Below are 25,654 nucleotides of genomic sequence, written 5' to 3'. Positions count from 1 at the left end.
GTTTGAAACAACCGACAAGTGATAGTTGTGTAGAATTTCCATCAAGTCCACAGGTCAGATGGTGGGTATCTCAGTGAGGAGGTACCAGAGACACAAAGGAGATAGAAGTCCTCAGAGGCTGGCCTCATCCAAGGAATCTTTGAGAATAAAGGACTTTTCTAGGACTTGGAGAGGCAGTGTAGTGGACCAAGAGACAGCCTCAAAGTCAAGGAGAATAGGTTCAAGTTCCACCTTTGACACATACTGTATGTGTGACTCTGGGCAAGTCACTTACCCTCTCATTGTTCTACCATCTAGGCAACTCTCTAAGACTCTGTGTTGTAGAAAAGGTGCCAACCTGCAGTGGTTGAAATGTCCTCATCCAGGCATTTCTTTTACCAATGAAATCAAAAGTCCAGTACCTATCTAGGATTTTATACTTGCTACAACAAATCTGTAAAGGACAATGCTTGTTTCTGTTCTGGTCAGAAACTCTGAGGGTCTTCCCCTCCCAGGTTGATGAAGACAAACTAGGCCATCTTTTGCCTCAATTTTTACCTAGTCTTCAATTACTGAATGGGCATTGCCCCAGACAAACTGAGACCTAGGAAAGGCCTTAGCTTAAAAAGGTCAAGGTCTGCCATTGCATCCAGGGCCATCCCAGTCATCTTGACCTATGTCTTGCTGTTGGACTCTGATGACTCTGGAGGAGCAATGCTGATAACTCTGCACAACTCTGTCTCACTTAAATCCAACTCACTTGCAAGTCAAGACATCACCCTCCTGATGTCATTGGTCCTCTTTGAGAATAAGGGATGAACAACAACAAAGAACAAGGATGCTATAGCTAAACCACTCAACGATCTCCTTCTTGGATATATGATTGAGGAGAACCAAAAGCAGAAAAACAAGATTGGTCAGTTTAAAAAAGTGACTCAAGTCACTTTGAAACTATTGAAAGATCACTGGAATGATCAACATGCACAAGCTTTTCAGGACTTGTTCTATTGCCTCACTTACACAGTACTGGTCTATACATACACTTAAAAGGAGCTGACTCTGGCACAAAAATGATACATCCAGGGACTTGCTAAGGATTTGAGGTTTTGTAGTACAGCAAGATCACAGCTAGATGGCACAGTAGATCGAGTGCTGGGCCTAGAGTCAGGAATATCTGAGTTCAGATCTGACCTCTGACACTTACTACTAGCTCTGTGACCCTGGGCAAGTCACTTAACCCTGTTTGCCTCAATTTCCTCATCTGTAAAATGAGCTGGAAAAGCTAAATGGCAAACCACTTCAGTATCTTTGCCAAGAAAACCCCAAATGGGGTCACAAAGAGTCAGACAAAACTGAAAGGACTCAGCAACAACAACAGAAAGATTCCATAACAGATGCTGAGAATTGAAAAGTCAGAGTGAAGGAGATGGGAGGTGATAGCTGGAAATAAGAGCAGCAAGATGGCTACGTAGTTGGTTCCTTAAGGATACCTCAGAGCATGCATCTCAAGAGAAGGGATTGGGCCTAGAAAGCTGTCAGCCTCAGCTTAACATAATTGGAGCATTAAGACTAAGCCTGTTGAGCTAACACTTCTTAAGAACCGCTGAAAAGTTGCTTACCAGATCTTTTACTACCTCCACCCCTTCTTTTAGATGGATCCTGTCTGAAGTCTCAGTTGACAAGTTTCTTGACTATAATTTAATCTTTGATCTTTCATTTTGATTTGATTTTCCCTTCCTCACATAAAACTGTATGTCCAAGCTTGAGATATTGGGAATGGAGGAGGGGTTGATGCTAATGAAGCTAGCTGAAGTTTACATAGAGTATAAGATAGGGCAGGACAGCCAGTTTCTGTTGATCTTCTCAATGGTTGGAAAAGACAAAGATCTCTTCCCTAATTTGAGGGATCTGAGTTTATTAACTTTCATAAATAGTTAGCATTAATAACCTCCCCAAAAGGCATGGGAGAAAGACAGTGTGTATCTGTGAGACCAACTGTGAAGTGGGAGAAGAGGAGGAGGAAGAGAAAGAAGAGGAAAAAAAGAGAAGGAGGAGGAAGAGAGGAAGGAAAAAAGAGGTGGAGGAGGAAGTGGAAGAGAAGGGAAAGGATGAGGAAGAAGAGGAAAGAGACATAAACCAATATTGAGCTCTTTAGTGATACCTGGGGGCTTCACGGATCTGAGCAAGCCCTCAATGCTACATACTGATGCTAGTTTAGAATCATTCTGTAGTAAGTGTGAAAGTTACCAAAATGTTGCTGTATTTGCTAGTACCAGTGGCTTAGGGACAGGACAATTTTCCATCCCATACATAAACTGGAGTGGGCTGTGAATGATAAGTTCAAACACCATATCTATGGAGCTAAATTTCAAGAATGAACATACAACAATCCATTGACCTGTATTTTGACCGGTGTTAGCTTAGATATGCTGCCTGCCAGAGATGAGTAGCAACAGTAGCTAACTATGAGTTCAGCATCTAATACCAGCCTTGGAAGACTACTATGGACATAAGAGAATATAAACTCCTTGAAACTTACTGTTATAGTATATTCTTAGTGACTATCACAGTACCTGACACGTAAAAGTCATTTAACAAATGCTTGTTGAGTAGATAAATGAATACAGATGCTCTGTGTCACAGGTAATGTGACATGAAAGCAATGGTGATATCATAGAAAGAGTAAAGACTGTTTGTGATACTCAGGGAGTTGGGTTGCAATCAAAATGAAGTACAGTTAAGAGTCTGGAATTTCTCCCTGAGGGTGCTCTAATGGTGTCTGTGAACATTATATCACCAGACCAATTTCCTTTTGCCTTAGATATCCTTGGATGCCCAGTGGTGAGAACATATATTGTGAAAAACTATCAGACAAGTCAAGAAGTGAGGGAGTGAGTCTCAGGTACATAACATTGCTTAATAACACTAGGTGTCGCTATGGAGTCCCATTGCTCTTAATGAGTCAGGCATGGAAATCACAGGCAAAGACCAGGTTAGGCTCATAGTCTTATGAAGACAGGCCAAAAGGTCCACATTACGTTCATGCTGTCCGTGGGGTTGCAGTTATAAAACATATGAATGGATGGTGATTATATCCCCAGTGAGAGGGAGACAGAGACAAACATAGAATCTGAGAGACAGTGAGACAGAGACAGAGACAGAGACAAAGACAGATCCAGAGTTAACAGAAGAGCCCATTCATTGTAGAGAATGTCAAAGACAGATAAGAGATTATAAGATGGTGACTTTTATAAGGACGAAACTCAATCATGGAACTCAGCTGAGTTTACCTGAGCCTTAGAGGGGATCTTTGTTCAGACTATAGGGAAGAGATGAACTTAGAGGCTGAGCCTTTCCAAACTACTATTCCAGTTGTGGAGGTTTCAAGAGGAAGAGAAGCCACTCACAGGAGACAATGACAGCCAGCCTGACCCATCCATATGTTCACAACTGGGGCTGCAGGTCATCGAGTATGTGGGTACTACTAGTCAGCCTGGGCTGTTTACAAGCTCAGGAGGTCGTGGAAGAGTTAAACCTGTTTGAATAGTAACTAAGCTGGCATGATGCTTCAAGAAAAATGGAATCAGTGGTTACTCATGCAATTAGAAGCTCATTGATAGAGTGTATATAATGTATATATTTGGGTGCTTTTGAGCACCATGGCTAAACTGACTAACTTAGCTTAACACCTGTGCTAAATGTTTTGCAAATATTAACTCATTTGACCATCACAACAACCCCAGGAAGTAGGTGCTACTATTATCCCCCATTTCCTCAGTTGAGGGAACTAAGACAGATGGAAGTTAAGTAACTTGCCTAGAGTCACACAGCGAACACATGTCCGAATTTGAACTCAGAGCCTCCTGATTCCAGGTTCAGCAGTCTACCCACTGAGCCACCTAGCTGCCTCAATGTAGTGTCTATATCATTTCAGAGTATAATAGACACGACTTTGCACAATTGCCTTTCAGAATGGGTTGGAGAGATCCACACATGCAGCTGACATCAATTCTAGGCCTGGTAGCAAAACAAGTATAATTTTAAGATATTTTTTTCTCTAGTGGGATTTATTCCTTTTGTCACTCCTAAGAACACTTTATTTTTCTTCAATACTTCTATACTTATTTCCATTGACTTGACAATCTGGGTACTATTCTCCTCCAAAGATACTTTAGCTCATTAAATATTCAGTCAAGATCTTTTTTTATTAGAAAATAAGATGGGAACTGATTAGCTCTCTTAGACTTAAGTACAGACACAAAATATTTAATCAAACATTAAAACAAATATCTATCTGTTGCTTTATTTCAAATGAAAAGAACATCTTAATTGGTTTCATGGGCTGTGAGTTGGGAGAAAATAAAGGGAGGAAAATCAAGTATTCAGTTGATCATCTAAATCAATTTCAAACTTTAGCTTTGTCCCTTACGGAGTCATTTTTCCCTCTTCACAGATCTGGATTCAGGTCAGCCGACTAACTGTAGATTCTCTTTAGAAAGTTGCCTAGGGGCCCTGAGAGGTCAAATGATTTACCCAGGCTCTCACAGTCATTATGCATCAGAGGCAAGATTTGAACTCAGGTCTTTCTGTCCTAAGTCCTTCCCTATACACCATCCATTATGGAGGAAGAAGGAGGAAGAGTAAAAGAAGGCAAGGATGTGGAAGGGGAGGGAGACAATGGAATGTTTTGCAAACCACCAAACCCCTCTAATGGTGATATTTCCTCCGTATTGTTCTCATTTCCTTCCTTTGGCATATACACCCTCAACTTTCAGAAGGACTGCCACATTACTGGAAGAACTGTGAAGCAGGGAACTTTTCCCAGGTTCAGGTACACCTAGAAAGCAGATATTCCGAATCCAGAATGCAAGAAGTACACAGTCACACTTGAAATTTGTTTCCACTGTTCTGGACTGTGAAACGAGCATATGCAATGTGTTGTTGCTGTAATTAATGAGAGGAAGGTTCGAACTTCATGAAGCTCTTGAATAACTTCATTACTAACCAAGGAAGAGGGAGAAGAAACCATGGCAACTGCAAATTCTAATGGAAATTTTCTTGACCTGAGAGATAAGACTGCATAATTGGTATTTCCCTGACTCTTAGCTGGGCTGAGCAACAAGCATTTCCATTCTTAATAAAAATTTACATGAATGGCAAGAATCTGCCTTGCTATAATGTGCATGATGAAGATGCAAGCATGTTTACATTGGTATTAAAAGGTGCAGAGACACAGATACACCCACAAGAAATGTCAAATATGACAAAATCAGACAAATATCAAGAGACGTGCGTGAATTGATAACGAGCAAACAAAGCAGAACCAGGAGAATGATCTGCACAGTGACTTTAATTATATAAATGAAAACAACATGAAGAGGCAGTTAAATAGAGATTAAATTCAATGACCAATATTGGTTTCAGAGAAGAGATGATGAAACCTGTCTCACTTTTAAGCAGGGGACGTAAAAGCTGCATATGTGGCCATAGAGTTAGTTTAATTTGATTGCTTTTCTTTGTGACAAGAGAGGATTACATTGGAGGTGGGGGAAAGTGTCTATTGGGAAATGACCATAGTATAAAAAATTGAAAGGCATCTATAAAACTTTTTTAAAAAGAAAGAAATGCATATACCATTTCCCAGTAAGATTCTTTATATAAAGGTTAATCATTGCACAGCCCAGCCCAGCAGCTGTTAATTTATATATTACATCAGAAACCCCCACATTATTCACCTATAAATTTACTTTGATGTACATTTTAAAAAATCTTTTAAGGGGTCATCTTCTTTTTAATGATTTTTTTAATGAGCCAATAAAAAGAGAAAGCTAATAAATTAACAGAACATATCATCTCTTCACTCATTCATCATTCTCACTGACTACAATTGGAGTCAAGACCCATTCATTCAAATGGAGTGCACCTGTCCAGATGTTTGAACTATTTTTCAAACCACAACCAAGCAATAAAACATGTAATACTAAAACACCTGCCAGTTTTGGGACATCGCAGTCCTCAAGCCCAACAAATAAGTGGGAGTTGAGCATAATTAGATGAGGATAAATCCAGGCTTCTTGAACTAACTATTCAATATATATCTTCCCCAGCTCACAGGCCTCCTCGGGCCTATGGACCTCATAATAAGCATGAGCAAACAAACAACCATGAAAATAATTAAAGTTTATGCGCCAACATCTCTTGCAAATGATGAAATATTAAATAAATTCTACCCTATATATTAAAGACTCTCCTTGAGGAATTTTTTTTAATATCATGAGCACCAGTGCAACATCCAGACCAACAACTACAGCTAGTATTCGTATAGCACTTTAAGGTTTGACAAAGCCTTTACAAATAATATGCTGTTTTATACTCACAATAACCCTGCTATTATTACCCTCATTTTATAGATGAGGAAAGTGAAGCAAACAAAAGTGAAGAGACATGCCTAGGGCCACACAGCTAGTAGAGGCCAGATTTGAATTTAGATCTTTCTGACTCCAGTATCTCTTTATTGATGGAGCCTCTCATTTGATACTGACTTATCTCTCTCACTATGTGATTGATTCAGCTCCTTTTCTGTTCATACATTTCCTGACTGATTTAAGGGATATCAAGCTTCTTTAAGGGATACCACCCCTATATCTGAATTTTTTCTATCTTAATCTTTCTTTGTTATTATAAACATTACTAATCTCTACAAATATGAATGTTTCAATACACAAAGAACATTTCTTTTCTTTAGGATTGTATGCTAACTTATGGTATGTAGTGGGTTTTTAGTGGTTTGAGTTTTATTTGGTTTGGGAGGGGGCAGTTTTTTGGAAGCTAGGTCTCCTTATCTTGTCCAGATAGGAAGTGCAGAGACCACTCACAGGGAATATCCCAATAATGAAAAACAAGGAATCTTTGACTTGCTTTATTTCTGACCTCAGCCAGTTTGCTTCTCCTTGGCAACCTGGGTGGTTTCCCCCTCACAGGGCCTCATCATACCTGTACCTGACTTAGTTCGCAAAGGCAAAGGGAAAGGGGCAAGGGACCCCAAACAGCTTAACCCAATACAGCTCAGAACACCAGAATTCAGGCAATCCACCTGCTTCAACATCCCCAGTAATAGGGATTACAGGTGTGTACCACCACACTTCTTACATATTAAAATTAACACTACAATAACAAAACTCTCTTATTTGACTGTGTCTCTTCTGAACTTCCTGCTCTCTTCTGTGTATTTTAAAATATTTCATTCATTCTTTCCTTCTTTTCTTATTGTTTTGCCTTTTAACATTTCTGGCAGGTTACTAGTGTTGGAAACAGCTGCTTAAACTCACCATAAGTCTCTTCATTACCCTTTGAGATGCCTGAGACTTTGACTCTTAGAGATTGTGGTATTCCAAGATCCACAATCACATAGCATAGCTGGAAGAACATTAGAGATAAAAAGATGGATTTAGTGCTGGGGGTGCAGCAGGAGATTGTTTAAAGCATTATTCAATGTTCCAAACGTAATTTTGCTAGCTTTCTTCCTGCTATTCTATTCCAGACCCATTATCCATATGAATATATCTACTATATGTAATGAATATATGTACTAATGAACTAATTGAATGACTAGTCACCTAACTCACGTTATAGTCTAGATAATAGGCATTCTTCAGCTATCTGGTTTTTCATGTGTGGGTTGTTAGACCAACCTCTTTTGAGTATTCATAGTTCTCAATGAGGAAGTCCTGAAATGTTCTGGAGCTTGGTACAATCATCTCAATGTCATCTGCTATCAGAATTATCAAGAGAACCTCTAAAATAGGGAATCCTAACCTAAAACAGGGAATCATAACTTGAATTTTTATAATTGCATTACAATATAATTGATTTCCTTTGTAATCTTATGTATTTTGTGTATTTAAATACCTTATTCTAAGAACTCCATAGGATTCACCAGATTAACAAAGGGGGCACCATGACAGATCAAACCTTTAAGAAGCCCTGCCCTATAGGAAATCCCTCTTTAACTTGCTCAGGGAATCCTCCACAATGCAGAACACTGAATATCTGATTAATTGTTCTCTCTGGTTCCAGTCTCTCCTTTATTTAGTTCATCTTCCACACAACTGTCAAAATAACCTTCCTAAAGCTCATGTTTAAAATAGTACTGCCCTATCTCTAGGATAAAAGAGAAACTCCTTAACTTGACATTTAAAGCCTTTCCCAGACTGGCTCCCACCTACCTCTGCAGATATATTTCACATTATTCTCTTTTTCTGTACTGTCTCTTATAGCTAAACAGGACGACTTATTCCCTAAACGCAGCCTCTGTGCTCTTCCATTTTTTTTCCCCTTTGCCTTTCCACAGTCTGTCCCCCATGCCTGGAATGCCCTCCCTCCTCACTTCCATCTTTTAAAATCCTTAGCTTCTCTCAAGATTCAAGGGCCACCACCTATGGGAAACCTTTCCTGATTTCTCTGTTATTACTCTCTTCTCAAATTATTGTATGTAGTTATCTATTAACATGCTTTATCCTGTAGTAGAATGTAAGTGTCTAAAGGACAGGAATACATCTAGGGACAAACCGACCTACATAGGTATATGTATAAGTGAATGTGTAAGTGTGCACAATGGGTAACCAGAACAAAAAAAGAAGTAATACATTATTGGAGGAGGTAGTTACACAGTAATACAATCCAGTTGGTATGACCTTAGGAATCTACACAACTAAAATTGCTTGGATTTTTTTATTCATATGGGTAATTTTTGTTGGCCCATTGCACAAAGATGCATATGGAGTAGGCTCTGTAGAGAGAGGCTTTCCAGCATTGAATACCTGATTTCCAGTTATTACCTCGAGCTGTGATTTCAGTTATTGCTTGCTGCAATTATACATTTAATTGCTCATTACATTTGATTTTTATTTGCATTGCTTGATTATAAGGCACATCATTGCTCAAGTAGATTGCCAAGTCTTGATTATATAACTACATTGGGTCACATGGAGTGAAGATGGCTTCTAAGAACCAATCAATCACATTCATGGCTGAATGAATATGGCACATGCTCATGGAAAACTAAAGAAACCTGCGCCTGACTTAGTGTGCAAAGGCAAAGGGGCAAAGGGGCAAGGGACTCCAAACAGCTTAACCCAATGCAGCTCAGAACAGCAGAACTCAAGCAACCCACCAACTTCAACATCCCTAGTAACAGGGATTACAGGTGTGTACCACCATACTTCTTGTGTATTAAAATGAACATTAAAGTAATAAAACTGTCTTACTTGCCTGTGTCTCTTCTGAACTTCCTACTCTCTTCTGTGTATTTTAAAATATTTCACTCACTCTTTCCCTCTTTTCTTACTGTTTTGCCTTCTAACATTTCTGGCAGGTTACTAGTGTTGGGAAGAGCTGCTTAAACTCACCATGAGTCTCTTCATTACCCTTTGAGATGCCTGAAACTTTGACTCTTAGATATTGTGGTACTCCAAGATTCACAATCACATCGTATATCTGGAAGAACATTGGAGATAAAACGATGGGTTTGGTGCTGGGGGACATCAGGAGATTGTTGAAAGCATTATTCAATGTCCATGGCACTAAGGAAAATATATTGAGTTACATAAAAGTAAAGAAATTCAAAAGTTGATCAATGCTTGAAAACACTTTTGACTTTTTTCGTCAGTATCCAATAGGAGTTTAAGATTTTGTCCACTCCTCTGAGTTTACTGGTGCAGAAAATTCCTGGGGAGGAAAACTCCTTCTACCAGTGCAGAGTAGCAACTGTTGTGCATTTTATAGTCTTTAAGAGTTGCCTGGGGCATTGCACTTGAATCAAGGCCTTCCTAATTACAGGCTGCCTCTTTGTAGTCTGATTAAGGTATAATATTAAAGTCGAGGCAGGTAGGTGATACAGTGCATAGTGCACTAGATTTAAAATCAGGAGGATCTGACTTCAAATCCAGCCTCAGACACTTAATAGCTATGTCATTTAACAATTGTTTACTTCAGGTTCTTCATCTGTAAAATGGGGGTAATAATACCACCTAGCACCCACAGTTGTTGTGAGGGTAAAAATTAAATATTTATAAAGTGATTTGCAAACCTTAAAGCATTATATAAATGCTAATTGTTGTTGTTGCTGTTGTTAATTATGCAATCATTTTAATTACTTTTATTTTAAGAAGAAAAATAGAAAAAATCAAATACCTATGACCATGTGTTTTTGAAAAGGGGCACTTGCTTACTTGCATGTATTCTTAATTTCATTGATATGGAGGTAGTTCTAGGGCAACTAATGGTGCAGTGGATAAAGTGCCAGACCTAGAGTCAGAAAGACCCGAGTTCAAATCTTGCCTCAGGTACTCACTAGCTGTGTGACCCTAGGCAAGTCACTTAACCCTGTTTGCCTCAGTTTCTTCATCTGTAAAATAAGGTGGAGAAGGAAATGGCAAACTTTCCAGTATCTTTGCCAAGAAAACCCCAAACGGGGTCACAAAGAGTCTGATGTGTTTGAAAATATCTGAATGGCAACAAAGGAAGGTAGTCCTTTCCACTCTGGCAAACTCTCTGATGCTTTCTCATCTATGTGATTCTTGGTCCTGGCCTTTCTATCAATCCTTCACAGAATCTCTAAATCTTTTTGCATTTCATGCCTATCATGTTCAAGAAGAACACTAACCAGAGCAGTCCATCCACCAAGGTTATGTTTAATCTTTCTACATGACTAAAATGCTTCCTTTTCCAAGGGTTCATACATGACTTTCATTCAAGTTAAATTCAGGACCTTCCTACATAGTTCACTCCAAACAACTCCAGGAAAATGCAGATTAAATCATCCTATTGTTACCTGGGAGCTAGGAAGAAGACAATCTCATAAGGTAGTCAGTCATCAATCATTCAGCAGAGATCTTGGTATTTATTGTGTCATGATCCAGAGTGGTTGTTCTAGATATCTGTATTTTTCCCTCAAAGATTGAGATGCTAAAATAAAAGGATTGTTCATTGAACTTCCAAAAATGGTACTAAATAGGGAAGAATGAATAAGACTTTAAAGTATAAGTGTCCAAAAAGATTTTAGTTCTTACCAGCCCTTGGGCAAATAGTACATCACATTCACCACTACTGGTCAAATTACTTTGGGGGGAGCAGCTAGGTGGTGCAGTAGATAGAGCACTGACCCTGAAGTCAGGAAGGACCTGAATTCAAATTCAGCCTCAGACCAAACACTTGACACTTACTAGTTGTGTGACCCTGGGCAAGTTACTTAACCCCAATTGCCTGAAAAAAAATACTTTGGGGACACAAGGTTCAGAAAGGTGATGTTGGAGTTGGGGTGGTCTGGAGTGCAGAAAGGAGCCCCATCTACTTAATAACACCCTATAGATAACCAGTAAGTATAGTCAAGCACTTCCCTTCCCCCCAGTAGAGCATCAATACATCACAGGTAGGTGGCTAAATTATTACATATGAAAAAATGGAATGGAAAAGAATTTATCAAGCATTTACAATGTGCCAAGCACTGTGCTAAGCACTAAAGATACAAATAAAAAAGTGAGACAGTCCCTTCTCTTAACGAGCTCACATTCTACTTGGGGAGCTCACATTCTACTTAGGGAGATAGCGCCTACAGGACAATGCAGCTTCAGGGCAGATGGAAAGGTCTGTTGGTTCTTAGGGTATAGCAACAGATGGCAATGATCAGGCATCTGGAGGGCACAGTGGAAGGGTAGAGGATAAGACCTACCATGCTTAACACCCCTTGTCAAAGGACATGGTAATGTTTGGCCAGCCTTCATCTAACTGAAAGGACTATAGTTGGTTACTCCCCATTCACTGAAGGTATGTTAGTGATCATGTCTACTCCACAGCTGTCCTACAGGGGTGGGTAGAAGTCTAGGCCCATGACCACTGAGAAGGGGAGATACTGATGACATCATGGGCAAGAGGTAGGCTGGGATATTGGGTGAGGGGCAGACTCACAAACCAACCTGGTCATCTCTATCTTCTGATTACCAGATGCAGGGGGCAGCCTGGGGCATTGGGGGAAAGGGTCCTCCACAGTAAGTGAACTGGACAACTCTCCTTAGAAAATAGGCCTACAATTTAAGATTAAATGATCGGAAGTAATGATTAGAACCAAAAGAGGTTTGATAAGGTAAATTAACACAGTGCAATTAAAGATTTCAAAATCAGTAACAGAAGATGGATACTAAGAAGATCCAAATTCAGCTGAAAAGGAAGTAGGACTTTTTTATGGTACACAGGCTATGCTATTAATGAGATGTTATCATGTTTTTTTTTTAAAGTGTGATTTCTTATTGGGTCAAATTAAAAGTAGTATAATCTGCAAAAATCAGAAAGCAGTACCCTCATTCACTCCTCTCTAATGAGGCCTGAATTTAATTACCACATTCAGTCTGAGATACTGCTTCCCTAAGTGATACAGAGAGAACCCAGACAGGTTGAAGAGGGTGATTAAAGGATTGAAAAAGAAAACACGTGAAGAATTTTAGGTTATTTAACCTGGACAGGACAGAAGAGTGATAATGAATGAATTAATGAATGCTCCCTTTGCCATGTGCTCCAAAACCATCTGTTGAATATTATTTTTTCAAACTTTGTCTCTCAAAATAGTCTTGTGGATAAGATGGAAAAGTTTTGACTGGTTAATAATACAGCTGGGTGAATTCATAGCTAGTTGAATAAATGCACTCAAAGAATATTGATTAATGGATCTTTATGAACTAGAAGGGAGATGCCTGGTGGTATTTGTACCACACATCTCTATACTCAGCTTTGTCCTCCTGAATGTTTTTATCAATTAATTAAATGAAGGCATGCCTATCAAATTTGTGGATGAAACAAAGCAGGGATGAATAGCCAATACATTGGATGTCAAAATCAATATTCAATAATATCCCAAGGATCTAGAACAATCGGTGTGATTGAACTAACCAGAGGAAATTGAACAGAAGTTTAATAAAGTTCTGCCCATAGGTTAAAGGAGAGAGAGAAACAGAGAGAGATGAGACAGAGAGAGACAGAGAGAAAGACAGACAGAGACAGAGACAGAGACAGAGAGAGATGTACAGAAGAGAGACTTGGATCATGAGAAGAGCTGGAGATTTCAGTTGAATGTAAGCTCAAGCCAACAAGACTGCCCAAGAAACAAATCCAATCTTAAACTACATTAATAGAAGTACGATGTCCGGACTCACAGAGGTCATAGATTTACAGCTAAAAGGGACATTTAGTGTAATTATCTGAGGCTCAGAGAGGTTGTGACTTACCCAAGAACAGATAGGTCGTTAAGTGAAAGAGGCAGGATTTGAGTTCAGGTCCTCTGACTTCAGCTCCAGTGTCACCAATTTCCCATTACTCAGTACTGATTAGACTTGATACGGAGCATGACACAGTTCTGTGCCACATTTCAAAACGAACATTGACAAACTCAAGCTTATCCAGACTCAGGCAATAATGAAGGTGAGGGATCTGGATAAAAGCTGTCATTGGGAAGGGGAAATCGATTTATATCTTGTGACTCTAGAAAGCAGAGCTAGGGTCAATAGGTAGAAGTTATAAAGAGACAGATTTCAGCAAATAGGAAGAGCTTTCTAATAATTAGCACTGTTTAAAAAAAATAGAATAAGCTTCTTTGTGACGTATTGCATTTCCCTTCACTGGAAGCTTTCCACTGGAGCTTAACTGACCACATACAGAGTATCCCAAAAAGCTTAGTATCATTTTTAGCTATGTTAAAGCTTAAAGGTACACTAAGACTTTTGGGACACCTGATATTAGAGATGGTCTTTTGGGGAAAGGCCCCAGACCCATCATCCTTGATTGTCTAGACTTAGCCACCATAACTCAGGTGCATCCTGACTCTGCTCATACACTCGCTCTCCTTCTCCCATTAGTGAATTCTTTCCAGAACCACCATTTTTGGGAAGAGCCCCAGACCAGCTAGTCTTCATACTACAATCTTGGCCATCACACCCCCACCCTGGTACCTATCACTGCTTTTCAGCTCCTCTTTTATGTGTTTTCTTTCCCCATTAGAATGTAAACTCTTTGAGGGTAGAGACTAATTTTTTGCAACTGCCTTGCCTAAAGCAAGCTACATGACACAGTGGATAGACTACTGGACCTGTAGTCAGTAAGACCTGACTCAAACACTTACCAGCTGTAAGACCCTGGGCAAATCATTTAATGGCTATCTGCCTCAGTTTCCTCAACTATAAAAGGAAGATAATAATAATAACACTTAATTCACAGGATTTTTGTGAAAAACAAGTGAGATAATATTTGTAAAGTGCTAAGTACGGTACCTGACACATAGTTACTAAATGTTTCTTAACTGATTTGTTGACTGACTGATATAGAGGAGATTACTATGATCAGGTGCCTCCTAAAATCCCTTGCAACTCTGAGATTGTGTAATTCTAATAATTATATTTATATAATAATGATATATTATTATATATTTGTATAATAATAATAAATCATAATAATCATTGTTTTTAGTACAAGTATAATGGGGAACTATCCAATGAGATCCCACTTCTGGGAATATGCACAGGGAATCCATAGGGATGCGTTTTAAGTCTTTTTCTAGAAGTCTATAATGATATGAAATGGAGGGTTAGTTCTAAACTTGAGAGCATGCACAGATATTGTCTAGTTCCTGTCCACTCACTGCATGGTCAAGAAAAGACCTTTTGGCTGATTGCTGTCTGATCTGAAAGTGCTAAGAGCAATGGTCCCAGTGGAGGAACTTGCTTTCTTTTCTTCTGGTAGACACAAGATGTAAACATGACTACTGATGTTAACTAGCTGTCTTCTATCTCCACTGAACAGAGAATAAGAAAAATGGATTCACACTGCAACAGGAGGCTATAGTTTAGCCAAAAGGAAGAACTTTTGATCTTAACTTAATCAGACCCTGGGTAATATTCTCAAGTATGAAATAGAATTTGTTTCATCAAAAATCTTAGCAAACAATTCTAGATCATAGATTTAGAGCTGAAAGGGACTGGAGGTCATCTAGTCTGACCCCCTTACATATGAGGAAACTGAGGCCCAACAAGGCTAAGTGACTTGCCAAGGTTCACACAGGCAGTAAGTGTGAGATTGGATTGGAATAAGAATGGTTCTGTAGCATTTCTATAGCAATACATGTCTCCACATGAAGCCACACATATGTATATCTACAAGGCACAAAGAATATAACAACATAATTCTACAACATCTTGATATGTCAATGTATCAAAGATATCTGATTTGTTGTTTTTTTTTTGGCAAGGGAAGTGGGGTGGCAGGGCTTAATATGCAAACCATCTTAAACTTCTTAAAGAAGAGAGTACGGTTTGTGACCACAGCATTCTAGGCATACTTAGTGAAGATTTGGTTTCCTCATTATTCTCTCTTGTTGTTTCACCCTGGTTGACCTCTTCCAATGACCCACTGGGCATTCAGCAATTTATAAATATCCAGATCACTCATAATGTATGGGTGAAAAGTCCCCAAAAACCAAAAGACTATTTCTTCTGATTATTATCATTTATAGTTTTATAGTTAATGAATCTTCATTTAATTTAGAAAGTGTTGTTTCTTGTTCCTCAAAAATGAATAAAGCTAAGAATTAAATGGCATAAATCTAAAGTTAGTCTTGAGCTAGTTCTGACCTTTCAAGCCTTCAATGAGAACATATTTTCCTCTCTTCTACTTTAATTAACAATAAAACCTTAACACTCATAAATTGTAAAGATTTCCAATAATGCCACAGAAAACTTGAGAGTTATTTAAATCTGCTCAATAGCTTGCTAATGTACTGCCTTGTAGAAAAGATGGAGAGCAGTGAATATTAAATTTTCATAGGTTGATATTTTGGCCAAAATGTTCTTTTGCTTCTCTAGTCATTTTATAGGTCATGGCATCCTGTCATTACACAAATTCACAAAATTAGGGCAAATTATTTGAAGGCTGTCGTTAAGTACAAGAGAAGATCAAGTAATTATCCAATTCATTTGATCAATGTTCATACTCAATTGGACAATCCAGATGCATACTTCAAATGCAGGGCTTATTAGTTGGGTTTTCTATAATTATTAAATGGCCAGATCCTCATTTCATTTTGGCTCAGTCTACATGAAGCCAAAACATGTATTCATACCTTTATATTCAAATTGTTGCTTCTTGGGGGATTCCCATTTAGCTCCACCGAGCCTGTGTTCACTCCTTCTATATTGATCTAAAGAGCTCATTGGTTCTGATGGTTTATCTCATTAAAATTTCAGCCTTGCAATAAGCCATTTATGGTCCTAGTAACCTTTTAATAAGGCAGGGACTCCATTGTCTCTTCTCAATGCCCCCCCAAAAAATACCCATTCAATTTGATCAACCCAAACAAAGAAACAAAAAAAAAAACCAGTTCATTCAGTGAAAAATTCTGTCCAACTGTTGTGTGGCATCTTATAGCCAAAACAACCAGCTTCCTGGATTTTTCACTTTTCAAGAGGCAGTGTGGCATGTCTGTGGCTGGATTTGAAGCCCAATAGACATGGGTTCATATCCCAACTCTCACACTTACTGTGTGACTGTAGGTAAGTTGCTTAACCCACTCGATCCTTAGGCAACTAAGATCTTTGACTGAGTTATAGATGGATTGCAATATGTATTGGTGTAGAGAATTTCCCCACCAATAGAATCAACCATGGATCCTTGATATACTGATGTATCAAGATGCTATAACATTGTATTGATCTATATATTTTTGAACTATGTAGACATGCACACTTGCATCCATATGTAGAGATATACACGGTAACAGAATTGTTACAAAAACATTCTGATTGTAACTCTTGGCTAAACTGATTATCTGCAGTCTATTCAACAACATGGTAATAATAATCAGTTGGGTGGAAGTAAGCTTCTTGAGGACAGGGGTTGTTTCGTTCTTATCTTTGCATTCCCAGGGTCTAGTGTAGTGATTGATACATAGCCATTTAATACATGTTCGTTGAACTGAACTGAACTAGTGAATTGAGATCTCTAATGTGGAGAGGGACCATGGCATTCAGTCTACCTAATGAAAAAACAGACTGTGGCTGGAATAGTTCCATAATGGTTCTACTACAAAATATATGGGCTTGAAGAATGCAAAATTGTCTATTAGATTTACATTTCGACAAATGAACCTCAAAAGCACTTAAGAAGCAACAAAAGAACTTGATATAAGAAACTGTAAATACAATTGGCCCAGTTTGCCAGTATTTGTCTACAAATGAGTGATGAATAAAATCACCACTTGTAGCTCTCAATTAGGCAGTTCTTCCATGAAGATGAGCCATGATCAAGGTGACCAATCTAGCTCCCTAGCCGTAGAAAAGTATATCCCTCACATTTGTGGAGCTTTACACTTTTCAAAGCACTTCTCGTGGATTAGGCTGGTTTGATCCTCACAACGATTCTATGAGGTCAATAGGGCACGTTATTGTAATTGCAATTTGACAGATGAGGAAAGTGAGGCATAGAACCATTAACTTATCTATGGCACATAGCTAATTAGTGGCAGAACTGAGATGAGACCAAATTATAGGACCATAGATTTAGGTCTAGAAAGGACTTAAGTGGTCATCTCGTCCAGTGCCTTCATTTTGCCAGTAAAGACGCTAAGGGCCAGAGAAGGTAAGTCACTTGCCCAAGGTCAGACAGTCAGTGGCAGAAAGTACATTTGAACCCAGGTCTTTTCCACAACACCATTCTGCTTCCTTGTGTCATAGAATCATAGATTATTAGAGCTATAAAGAGGTAAGCATGCATTAAGTGCCTGCTCAGTGCCAGTCACTGCACTAAGTGCTTTGCAAATATTATCTCATTCAGATAAGTAGACTGAGCCCAGAGATAAAAGGATTTGCCCAAGGTCATAGTTAGAACTAGAGCTAAAACTGAACTAATATTGATTGATATTATAGTTGAATAGTAATAATAATATCATTTACATAGAACCTTCAGTTCTCAATATTTTCTCATTTGATCTTCACAACAATCTTGGGAGGTAGGTGCCACTATTTTCCACATTTTACAGATAAAGAAACTGAGGCAAACAGCAATTATGTGACTGGCTTTGAGTTACACAGCTAGTAAGTGTCTGAAGTCATATTTGAACTCAGATCTTCCTGACTCCAGGTCGAGCACTCTACTTCTCCACCTACCTGCCTCATGCATTCTTCTACTGCTCCTTCGTTGTACCTTGCTGCCCTGTACGAATTAGCCAAAAAATTTTCTCAATTTCCAAAAACTTATTTAAGATTGTTCTGTATATACAAAGGAAAAATCTAACTGGATAGCCTCTCAATGACCTTAGCAAGGATTTTCAATGTAATTCAAGTCAAAAAGCAGTTAGCTAAATTTGTACTATGTGCCAGGAACCAGGCCAAGTGCTGGGGATACAAAGATAACTCCAGATTGACCAGCCAAAGTTCACACTCTACTTGCAGTGGATTTGAGAACCCAAGATCACTTCCAAACTACCAAGAGGCCCTAGACAATAACTTTATTTGAAGATGAGAATACAACGCTTGTCCTTAAAAAGCTTACACTCAGTATACATGAACTGTCTATAGACAAACAGCACAGCAACCGCTTTGTTGGCATGGAACCAGGTTGGAAACTTGGTTAATACTATTGGTCATGGATGGTGATTCAAGGATTAAGCAAGTGGTTATTGTTAATGGTAGTTCAGATTTTGACTAACCCAACAAACAATCAACTCTTTCCTGGAGCCCCTAGGAAAACATGACCCTTTGTAAACCTTTTTCCAAATGAGAGAGAGAAAAGGCAGCAATGAGCTACTATCCCTGAAAATTCTGTAACGACCTGGCTTCCTAGGAATTTTCTTACTGAGAAAAGTTCATCCAAACCTTTTGGCATTGCCAGTCCATGTATGTAGAAGCTTGTCATAATACTAGCTAATACTAATTCTGACTCTAGGTACTTCAAAAGTGAAAAGGTAAAATAAAAAGTGGGGAAAGAGAGAAGTTGCATTTGAAGATGTTTACTGACATCAATACTACACATATTTTATACTTAAGTAAGAAAAAATTATTTTAAGCATATATTATTTCTTATTTATCAACAGAGGCAGTAGACTATAGTCGTAAGGGGCAGAAAACTCCATTATTAGTGAGACATGAAAGTTATAATCATCAGTTTGCTGTTTTCTATGCAGCTAGATCATATACTTTTAAGACTTCACAGAGCTAGAAAGACCCTTAGAAGCCACTACGTCTATTCTCCTTATTTTGTAGTTGAGGGAACTGGGACCCCAGGTTAAGTGACTTACTTAGGGTCACATAGTTAGTATGTGTTTGAGGTAGAATTTGAACCCAAGTCTTCCTGATTCCATATCCAATGTTCTATTTATGCCCACAATGCCCTCATCAGTGAAAATCTGAAAGCTCAGGGGTCACATAGATACTAGGGATCAGCAAATACAATTCTCACATGAAGAACACACCTTGTTCCTTCAAAAGATCTTCCAAAGATACATGACTTGGGGCAGCTAGGTGGAGCAGTGGATAGAGCACCAGCCCTGAAGTGAGGAGGACCTGAGTTCAAATCCGGTCTCAGATCAAACACATAACACTTACTAGCTGTGTGACCCTGGGCAAGTCACTTAACCCCAACTGCTTAAAAAAAAAAAAGATACATGACTCTATAGATGTTCCTTCAACCAGTGCAGGCAGCATAGAATCTCTCAGTACCTTAGTTGATGGTTTCATGAGTCACCATGGCCAGAATAGTCACCACCTACAATTCAATCTTTTGACAATGAGTCTCTCTACACTTAGCTAGGCTGCTTCACGATTGGTCATCCATCTCCAGGACTGTGCACACAACTTTTCCAGCTTCAGAAAACTAGCCAGAGCTCAGGCTTCACAGTCATTGTGTTTGAGAACCCAAGATCACCTCCAAACTATCATGAAGTCAAAGAGAAAGACTTTAGTGGAGGATGAAGAACCTAATGCCTGCATCCCACCCTTGGCCCATACATTAATGTATGCATTTGCCAAAAAATCAAATTCTTACTGAAAGGGGACATTGCTTCTAAAGTTCCTAAATATTCATCATTAAGAATGTGTAGAAACTCTTGCTTCTAGTTTCCTTATCATTAAACAAAAGTGAAAACAGAAAACTTTGAGATACTACATATTTGACCAGAAAATAAAATTCTGATGTGTTCAGGGGAGGAAAAGAAACAACATGAAGGTGAACTGGCACTGAGGTCAGAAAAACTTGGCTTGAGGAGCCACTTCTGACTCATGTTGGCTCTAGGACCCTGAGCAAGTAGGTCACTTAACCTGTCAATTCTTTAAGGCTATAAGTTGCAGAGAAGATCCCTACCTGCATTGATAGTGGTAGTTTCATCATCTGAGAGTTCCCTGTACTAATGACAAAGGTCCAGTGTTTCTACTATCCTAGAAGAGGGATACAATTCTAGCGAATTTTTACAACTAGGGAAAACTAGTTTCATGTACAAAGTTCACAGGGGCATATATAATCTTTATTGGTATTCCTTGTATTTTGAAATAGTCAAATCTGTTAATGACCTTTGTGATCTTAGGCAAGTTATTTTACCTCCCTGGGCCTCAGTTTCCTTATCTGGAAAATGTGGAGACTGGAATAGATGAGAAGACTACACAAGAGATTGGAAAGATCCTTGGTTTTAACTGATGATTTCTTAAGTCTGTCCTGATCCTGTTATGAATAGCACCTTGGAAACTAGAGAAAGTAAGGGCTACCCAGAGAGTATGGGCTATCTACAAAGCCAAACTAGACATTTCACAATTTTGTAAAATCATTAATTGCTGTCCAAATGATGCCCTAAATGTTACAGATGGCTTTTTAATTCTTTGCTTGACTTTGTGACTCTAGATCAAGGTTAAGTCTCAAGGTAGGGTTACATAGGCTCCATTGCACAAGATTTAGAAGTAGAATGGATCTCAGAAATCAATCCCCTCATTTTACAGATGAAAAGAGTCCTAAAAAGGTCGAAGTGAAAAGTGACCTGCCCAAAGCAACAATAAATAGCAGATCATGATTCAAATCCAGGTCTTCTGACTCCATGCACAGTGATCTTTCCATTGCATGATGTCTCCTCATTCCATGAGCATGAGAAGTGTTTAAATAATATTGTCAACACTCTGACCTAAGAAGTCATTAGCCATGGAAAATCTTCCCCTACCTTCCTCTCATGTTTTCCTTAGAAGCCCAGGCTATTGCTGGCACTAATTACAAGCTCTTGGCAGAGAAGGGTTTCCTCCTGGCCTTCATCCTGTGGGACTCTTAACTATTGTTGTCAAACAAATACTTTCTTTAGCAAGATGGAGAAGGGGGAGGGGAAGGAAACAAACATTAAATGTCTACTGTGTGTCCAACATGGTGTTACATACTTTACAAATGTTTTATTTGATCCTCATAAACCCTGGGAGATAAGTGCTATTATTATCTCTACTCTATAGTTGAAAAAAACTGAAGCAAACAGAGGTTAAGTGACTTGCCCAGGGTTACTCAGCCACTAAGTATCTGAGGCTGTATTTGAACTAAGATCTTGACTCCAAGTCCAGCATTCTATTCACTCTACCACCTAGTTGCCTTTCCTGGGCATGAAAGAAGGGTGGTAAGAGTCAAGTACTGAAAGATTCTGAGCTGTGTCACATGGAACTCATTGTTTTTACCTGTAAAAACATTTAGGAACAGAAGGAAGATGACAAAATGTATCATTAAGATAGTACTCACTATGTGTCGTGCTGCAAAAACTCCATCAACAATCGCACAGCAGAATGCTGCCACCACGCCAAAGCTAATAAACACTATGGCGGCTACCAACTATAAGAGAGAAAAACAAAGGTGGAATAGGCATGTGTTCTTTTAGAACAACAACCACAGAAACTTTTAAAATATGAGACAATATAAATTTCTCAAACCGGCAACAATTTTGATTTTACTTTTCTCCCCCAACATACAATACATACATACATACAAGCATACACAATATATAATACACACACACACACACACACACACACAATTACAACCTTTTTCTTTATTTATCCTGGTTTATGGTAGAGAAACATGGCAAAATTTCACATTGTATAAAGCAGAGGCCCAACACACACAGGCCGCAATACTCCCCAGTATTGCATTGGGAAATGTTTACCAAAATAAATATATAATGAAACATAGACAACATCACATTTTAAAACTAAGTCAGTATGAAAGCTGCAGTGATCTTTATGCACACTCCACTCTGTTCTATTTGAGTTGGACACCACTAGCATAAAGGACTTTCTCAGATACCCCTGAGAATTACTTTCAATGCCAACTCTATGATTCTGAGTGTGATTCATTTTGCTGGGCTCAATAGCAGACTGTCTCATTCCTGAGTTACAGATAAAATGTTAGAAGTGGAATTTAGAGCATTTCTGGAAACGTTTTTATAGATCAGAATTTTGCTTGTGGTACCCATATAGGTGGCTGGGATAGAGTGGATGGGTGAATAGAGTGCTGGGATTAAAGTCTCATATATTTGAGTTCAAATCTGGTCTCAGACACTTACTAGCTGTGTGACCCTGGGCAAGCCACTTAACCCTTTTTGCCTCAGTTTCTTCATCTGTAAAATAAACTGGAAAAGGAAATGGCAAACCACTCTAGTATCTTTGCCAAGAAAACCCCAAATGAGGTCACAAAGAGTCAGACATGACTGAAAACAAATCAGCAACAACAACAACAACATATATGTTCATAGCCATGGTATGAAAAGTCTTATGCAGTGGGATAAGCACTGGATTAGAAGTCAGAGGACTCCAATTCAAATCCTGGATCTGCTACTTATGACTTACATGCCATTTGGTTAGCCATCTAACATTTCTCGGGCTCTTGCCATCAGCTAAAAATGAATAGGCTGTGAAAATATAACCTTTTTGGGGAAGGGAATTCCTATCTGATGAGAACTACTTTGAAAACTAAAAAGCAGTTTGGCAAAAGATAGGTTTCAACTGGCACCTCACACCATACACCGTAATAAGTTCCAAATGGTTAATTAACTTGAATATTTTTTTAAAAACTGACTATAAATATAAAAATAAATTAAAAATAAAAATTTAAAAACCTAGAGAAAATGGATAAAGGTATTTTTTCATAACTATAAGGAAAGAATTCATTCCCAAAAAAGGGATAAAGGAGATCACAAAAGATAAAAGATGGCTTTGGTTGGATGATTGAAAAGCACAAATTTTGTATGAACAAAATTATAGCTAGGATTAAAAGCAATTATTGATTGGGAAAATTGCATTGAATCTCTATGATAATTCAATATCCCAGATATTGAGATTAATACAAATGTATAAGACCAAGAACCATTCTCCGATAGATAAGTGATCAAAGATATGAACAAACATCTCTTTTAAAAAATTGCAAACTATACTACTAAAATGTGCATACCCTTTGACCCAGAGATCCTACTGCTATGCATATTTCCCAAGATGGCAAAAAAATAGGTCCTATATAAACCAAAATGTTCATAACATTTATGTGCATAATAGCAAAGAACTGAAAATGAAGTTAATGTCCATTCAATTGGGGAAGGGCTGAACAAATTATGCTACATAACTATACATGAATAACATTCCATTGGAAAGTTGTTGCACTATAAGTGAGAATGAATATGAAGAATAAAGAAAAGCATGGGGAGACACACAGACTGATACAGAGAAATAACAATATGCATAATGTTACAACAATGTAAATGGAAAGAATAATGCTCCACCTCACTCACCCACCCACCTCCCCCCCAAAAAAATTGAACACTGTATAATTATAATGATTAAATTTAACCCTGGAAGAGAGGATTTGCACCTCCCTCCCTTCTTTGCAGGGGTGGGGCAATAGATATATAGTCTTAGACTATGATGATATGTTGGTTAATTTTCTTCTCTCCTGCTCTCTCTTTCTCTCTCTTCTATCTCCCTCTCTCACTCCTTGCCTCCCTCTCTCATTTGTTACAAAGAATGATGTTCTGGGTAGGTGAGGGGAAAGGTATATATTTGGAAATGAAAGTGACATAAAAACAAAAGGTATCGACAAAAAATTTAAAGGATTGCCAACTATTAACAACCATTTGAAGGATGATTTCTAATTACTAATAATAAGAAGAAATGTAACAAACAGGGACATTTCCTAATACTGCTTTCATTATTCATCCAGTTTCCCCACATTTAAACACTGACGCCATCTTTGCTTCTTCCATCTGTATATCTTCCTAAGTACAATTACTTAGGAAATCCTGTTGATTCCAATTTCACAATCTTTATTGTATTCATTCCCTTCTCTCTGCACTTAGGGTCCACTGTAGTTCAGGCCCTTATCATCTCTTTGTTTCTGGCAGAAAAGTTACAAGATTTCCATTTTAGACTACTGTAATAGCCTCCTAACTGGTCTTAATTTCCTTCTCTCTCCTTTCTAATACATCTTCTGCAGAGCTTCTAAAACGATCCCATGCTCAAGAAACAGGAGTGGCTCCTTATTACCATTAGGATAAAATGCAAACTCTCTTAGAGATTTAAAGCCTTTCACAATATGGCTCTAGTCTACCTTATTGCGCATATTATCTTTCATGAATTTTAGTTTTGAGCAAAAATGATCTACTTGCTGTTCCCTGTACCTACCATTCCATCCTATCTCTCCATGATTCCTTGGATTGTTTCCCATACCTGGAATACACTCCTTATTCAATTCACCCTTTTAAACTTCTTCCAAGACTCAGCTCAGGTGCCAGCTCCTACAAAAGGCTCTCCATGATTCACTCTCTTCTGCATTTGCTAGAGGCTTCTCTCTCACTAGTATTATTTGTATATACTTTGTATTTATTTATTTGTGCACTTGTTATTCCTCCTGCCCCCCACCCCCAGCCAGTAGAACGCAAGCTTGATTGTCTTATCTAAAATTTGCATCTTTACTAGAACTTAGCAAGATGTACTATACATGGGAGTTATTTAGCAAACATTTGATAGTACACATGAGTTGCTGTGAGCGAATTGCTTTCTAAATTATAGAAAGGTGATCTATTATTTTTGGTGAATGGATGGACAAATGATTGAATATGAAGCCTTGGTGCTAGCAGTGAAGTTTATGAGAGGGGTAAAGGGTTGCCACTGCTGCTTTTTCCATTCCCAAAAAGTAATTTCTGACAAATTATGGCAAGGTAAGTAGGGCGGTGGTCAATGGCAAGCAACTTGGGGATCTACCAGCAAATTCCAGTCTCCTGGCTGGGGAGCCCAATAGTTGAGGTACATAAAGTATTCATGTCCTACTACTCTTAGATTTTAAACTTAATAGAGGTTTACCCAACCTTTCCTCCTATTTTGACAATACTGTAAAAGAGGTACCAGTTACAAATATGATTCCCTGTGATAACAGAAATCTGTGGAAAAGATGTTAATTTTGTCCCCCTTCCTAAAAGGCAATGACATCCCACACCAAAAAATCTGAATTAAATCAACTTTCTCAAGTTTACCAATAGTACCCTTGTTATAAGACTACAGAATTATATGTCTTTGTCTGGAAAGTGTTTGCTGAAATCTGACCTTGATCTGTTTCTCCTGTTTCACACATGATCAACTTATTGATGATT

The 25,654-nt window shown here is 38.4% G+C and overlaps 1 protein-coding gene across 2 annotated transcripts in view; it reads right to left on the bottom strand.

The window, feature by feature from the left end:
* The window catches only part of LOC114046242 (transmembrane protein 255B-like), a 134,328-nt gene that overhangs the window by 43,908 nt on the left and 64,766 nt on the right, over positions 1 to 25,654 (bottom strand). For both annotated transcript variants that reach the window (XM_027866501.1, XM_027866500.1), the window contains exon 4: positions 21,763 to 21,852. In XM_027866501.1, the coding sequence (XP_027722302.1) occupies positions 21,763 to 21,852 (90 nt within the window). The remainder of the gene's footprint in view (positions 1 to 21,762; positions 21,853 to 25,654) is intronic.

This window comes from Vombatus ursinus, unplaced genomic scaffold, assembly GCF_900497805.2.
Source record: "Vombatus ursinus unplaced genomic scaffold, bare-nosed wombat genome assembly UNPS02014781.1, whole genome shotgun sequence".
Lineage (NCBI taxonomy): Eukaryota > Metazoa > Chordata > Mammalia > Diprotodontia > Vombatidae > Vombatus > Vombatus ursinus.
The sequence above is the reverse complement of the archived record's forward strand: the minus strand, read 5'-3'. Positions and strand labels throughout refer to the sequence as shown.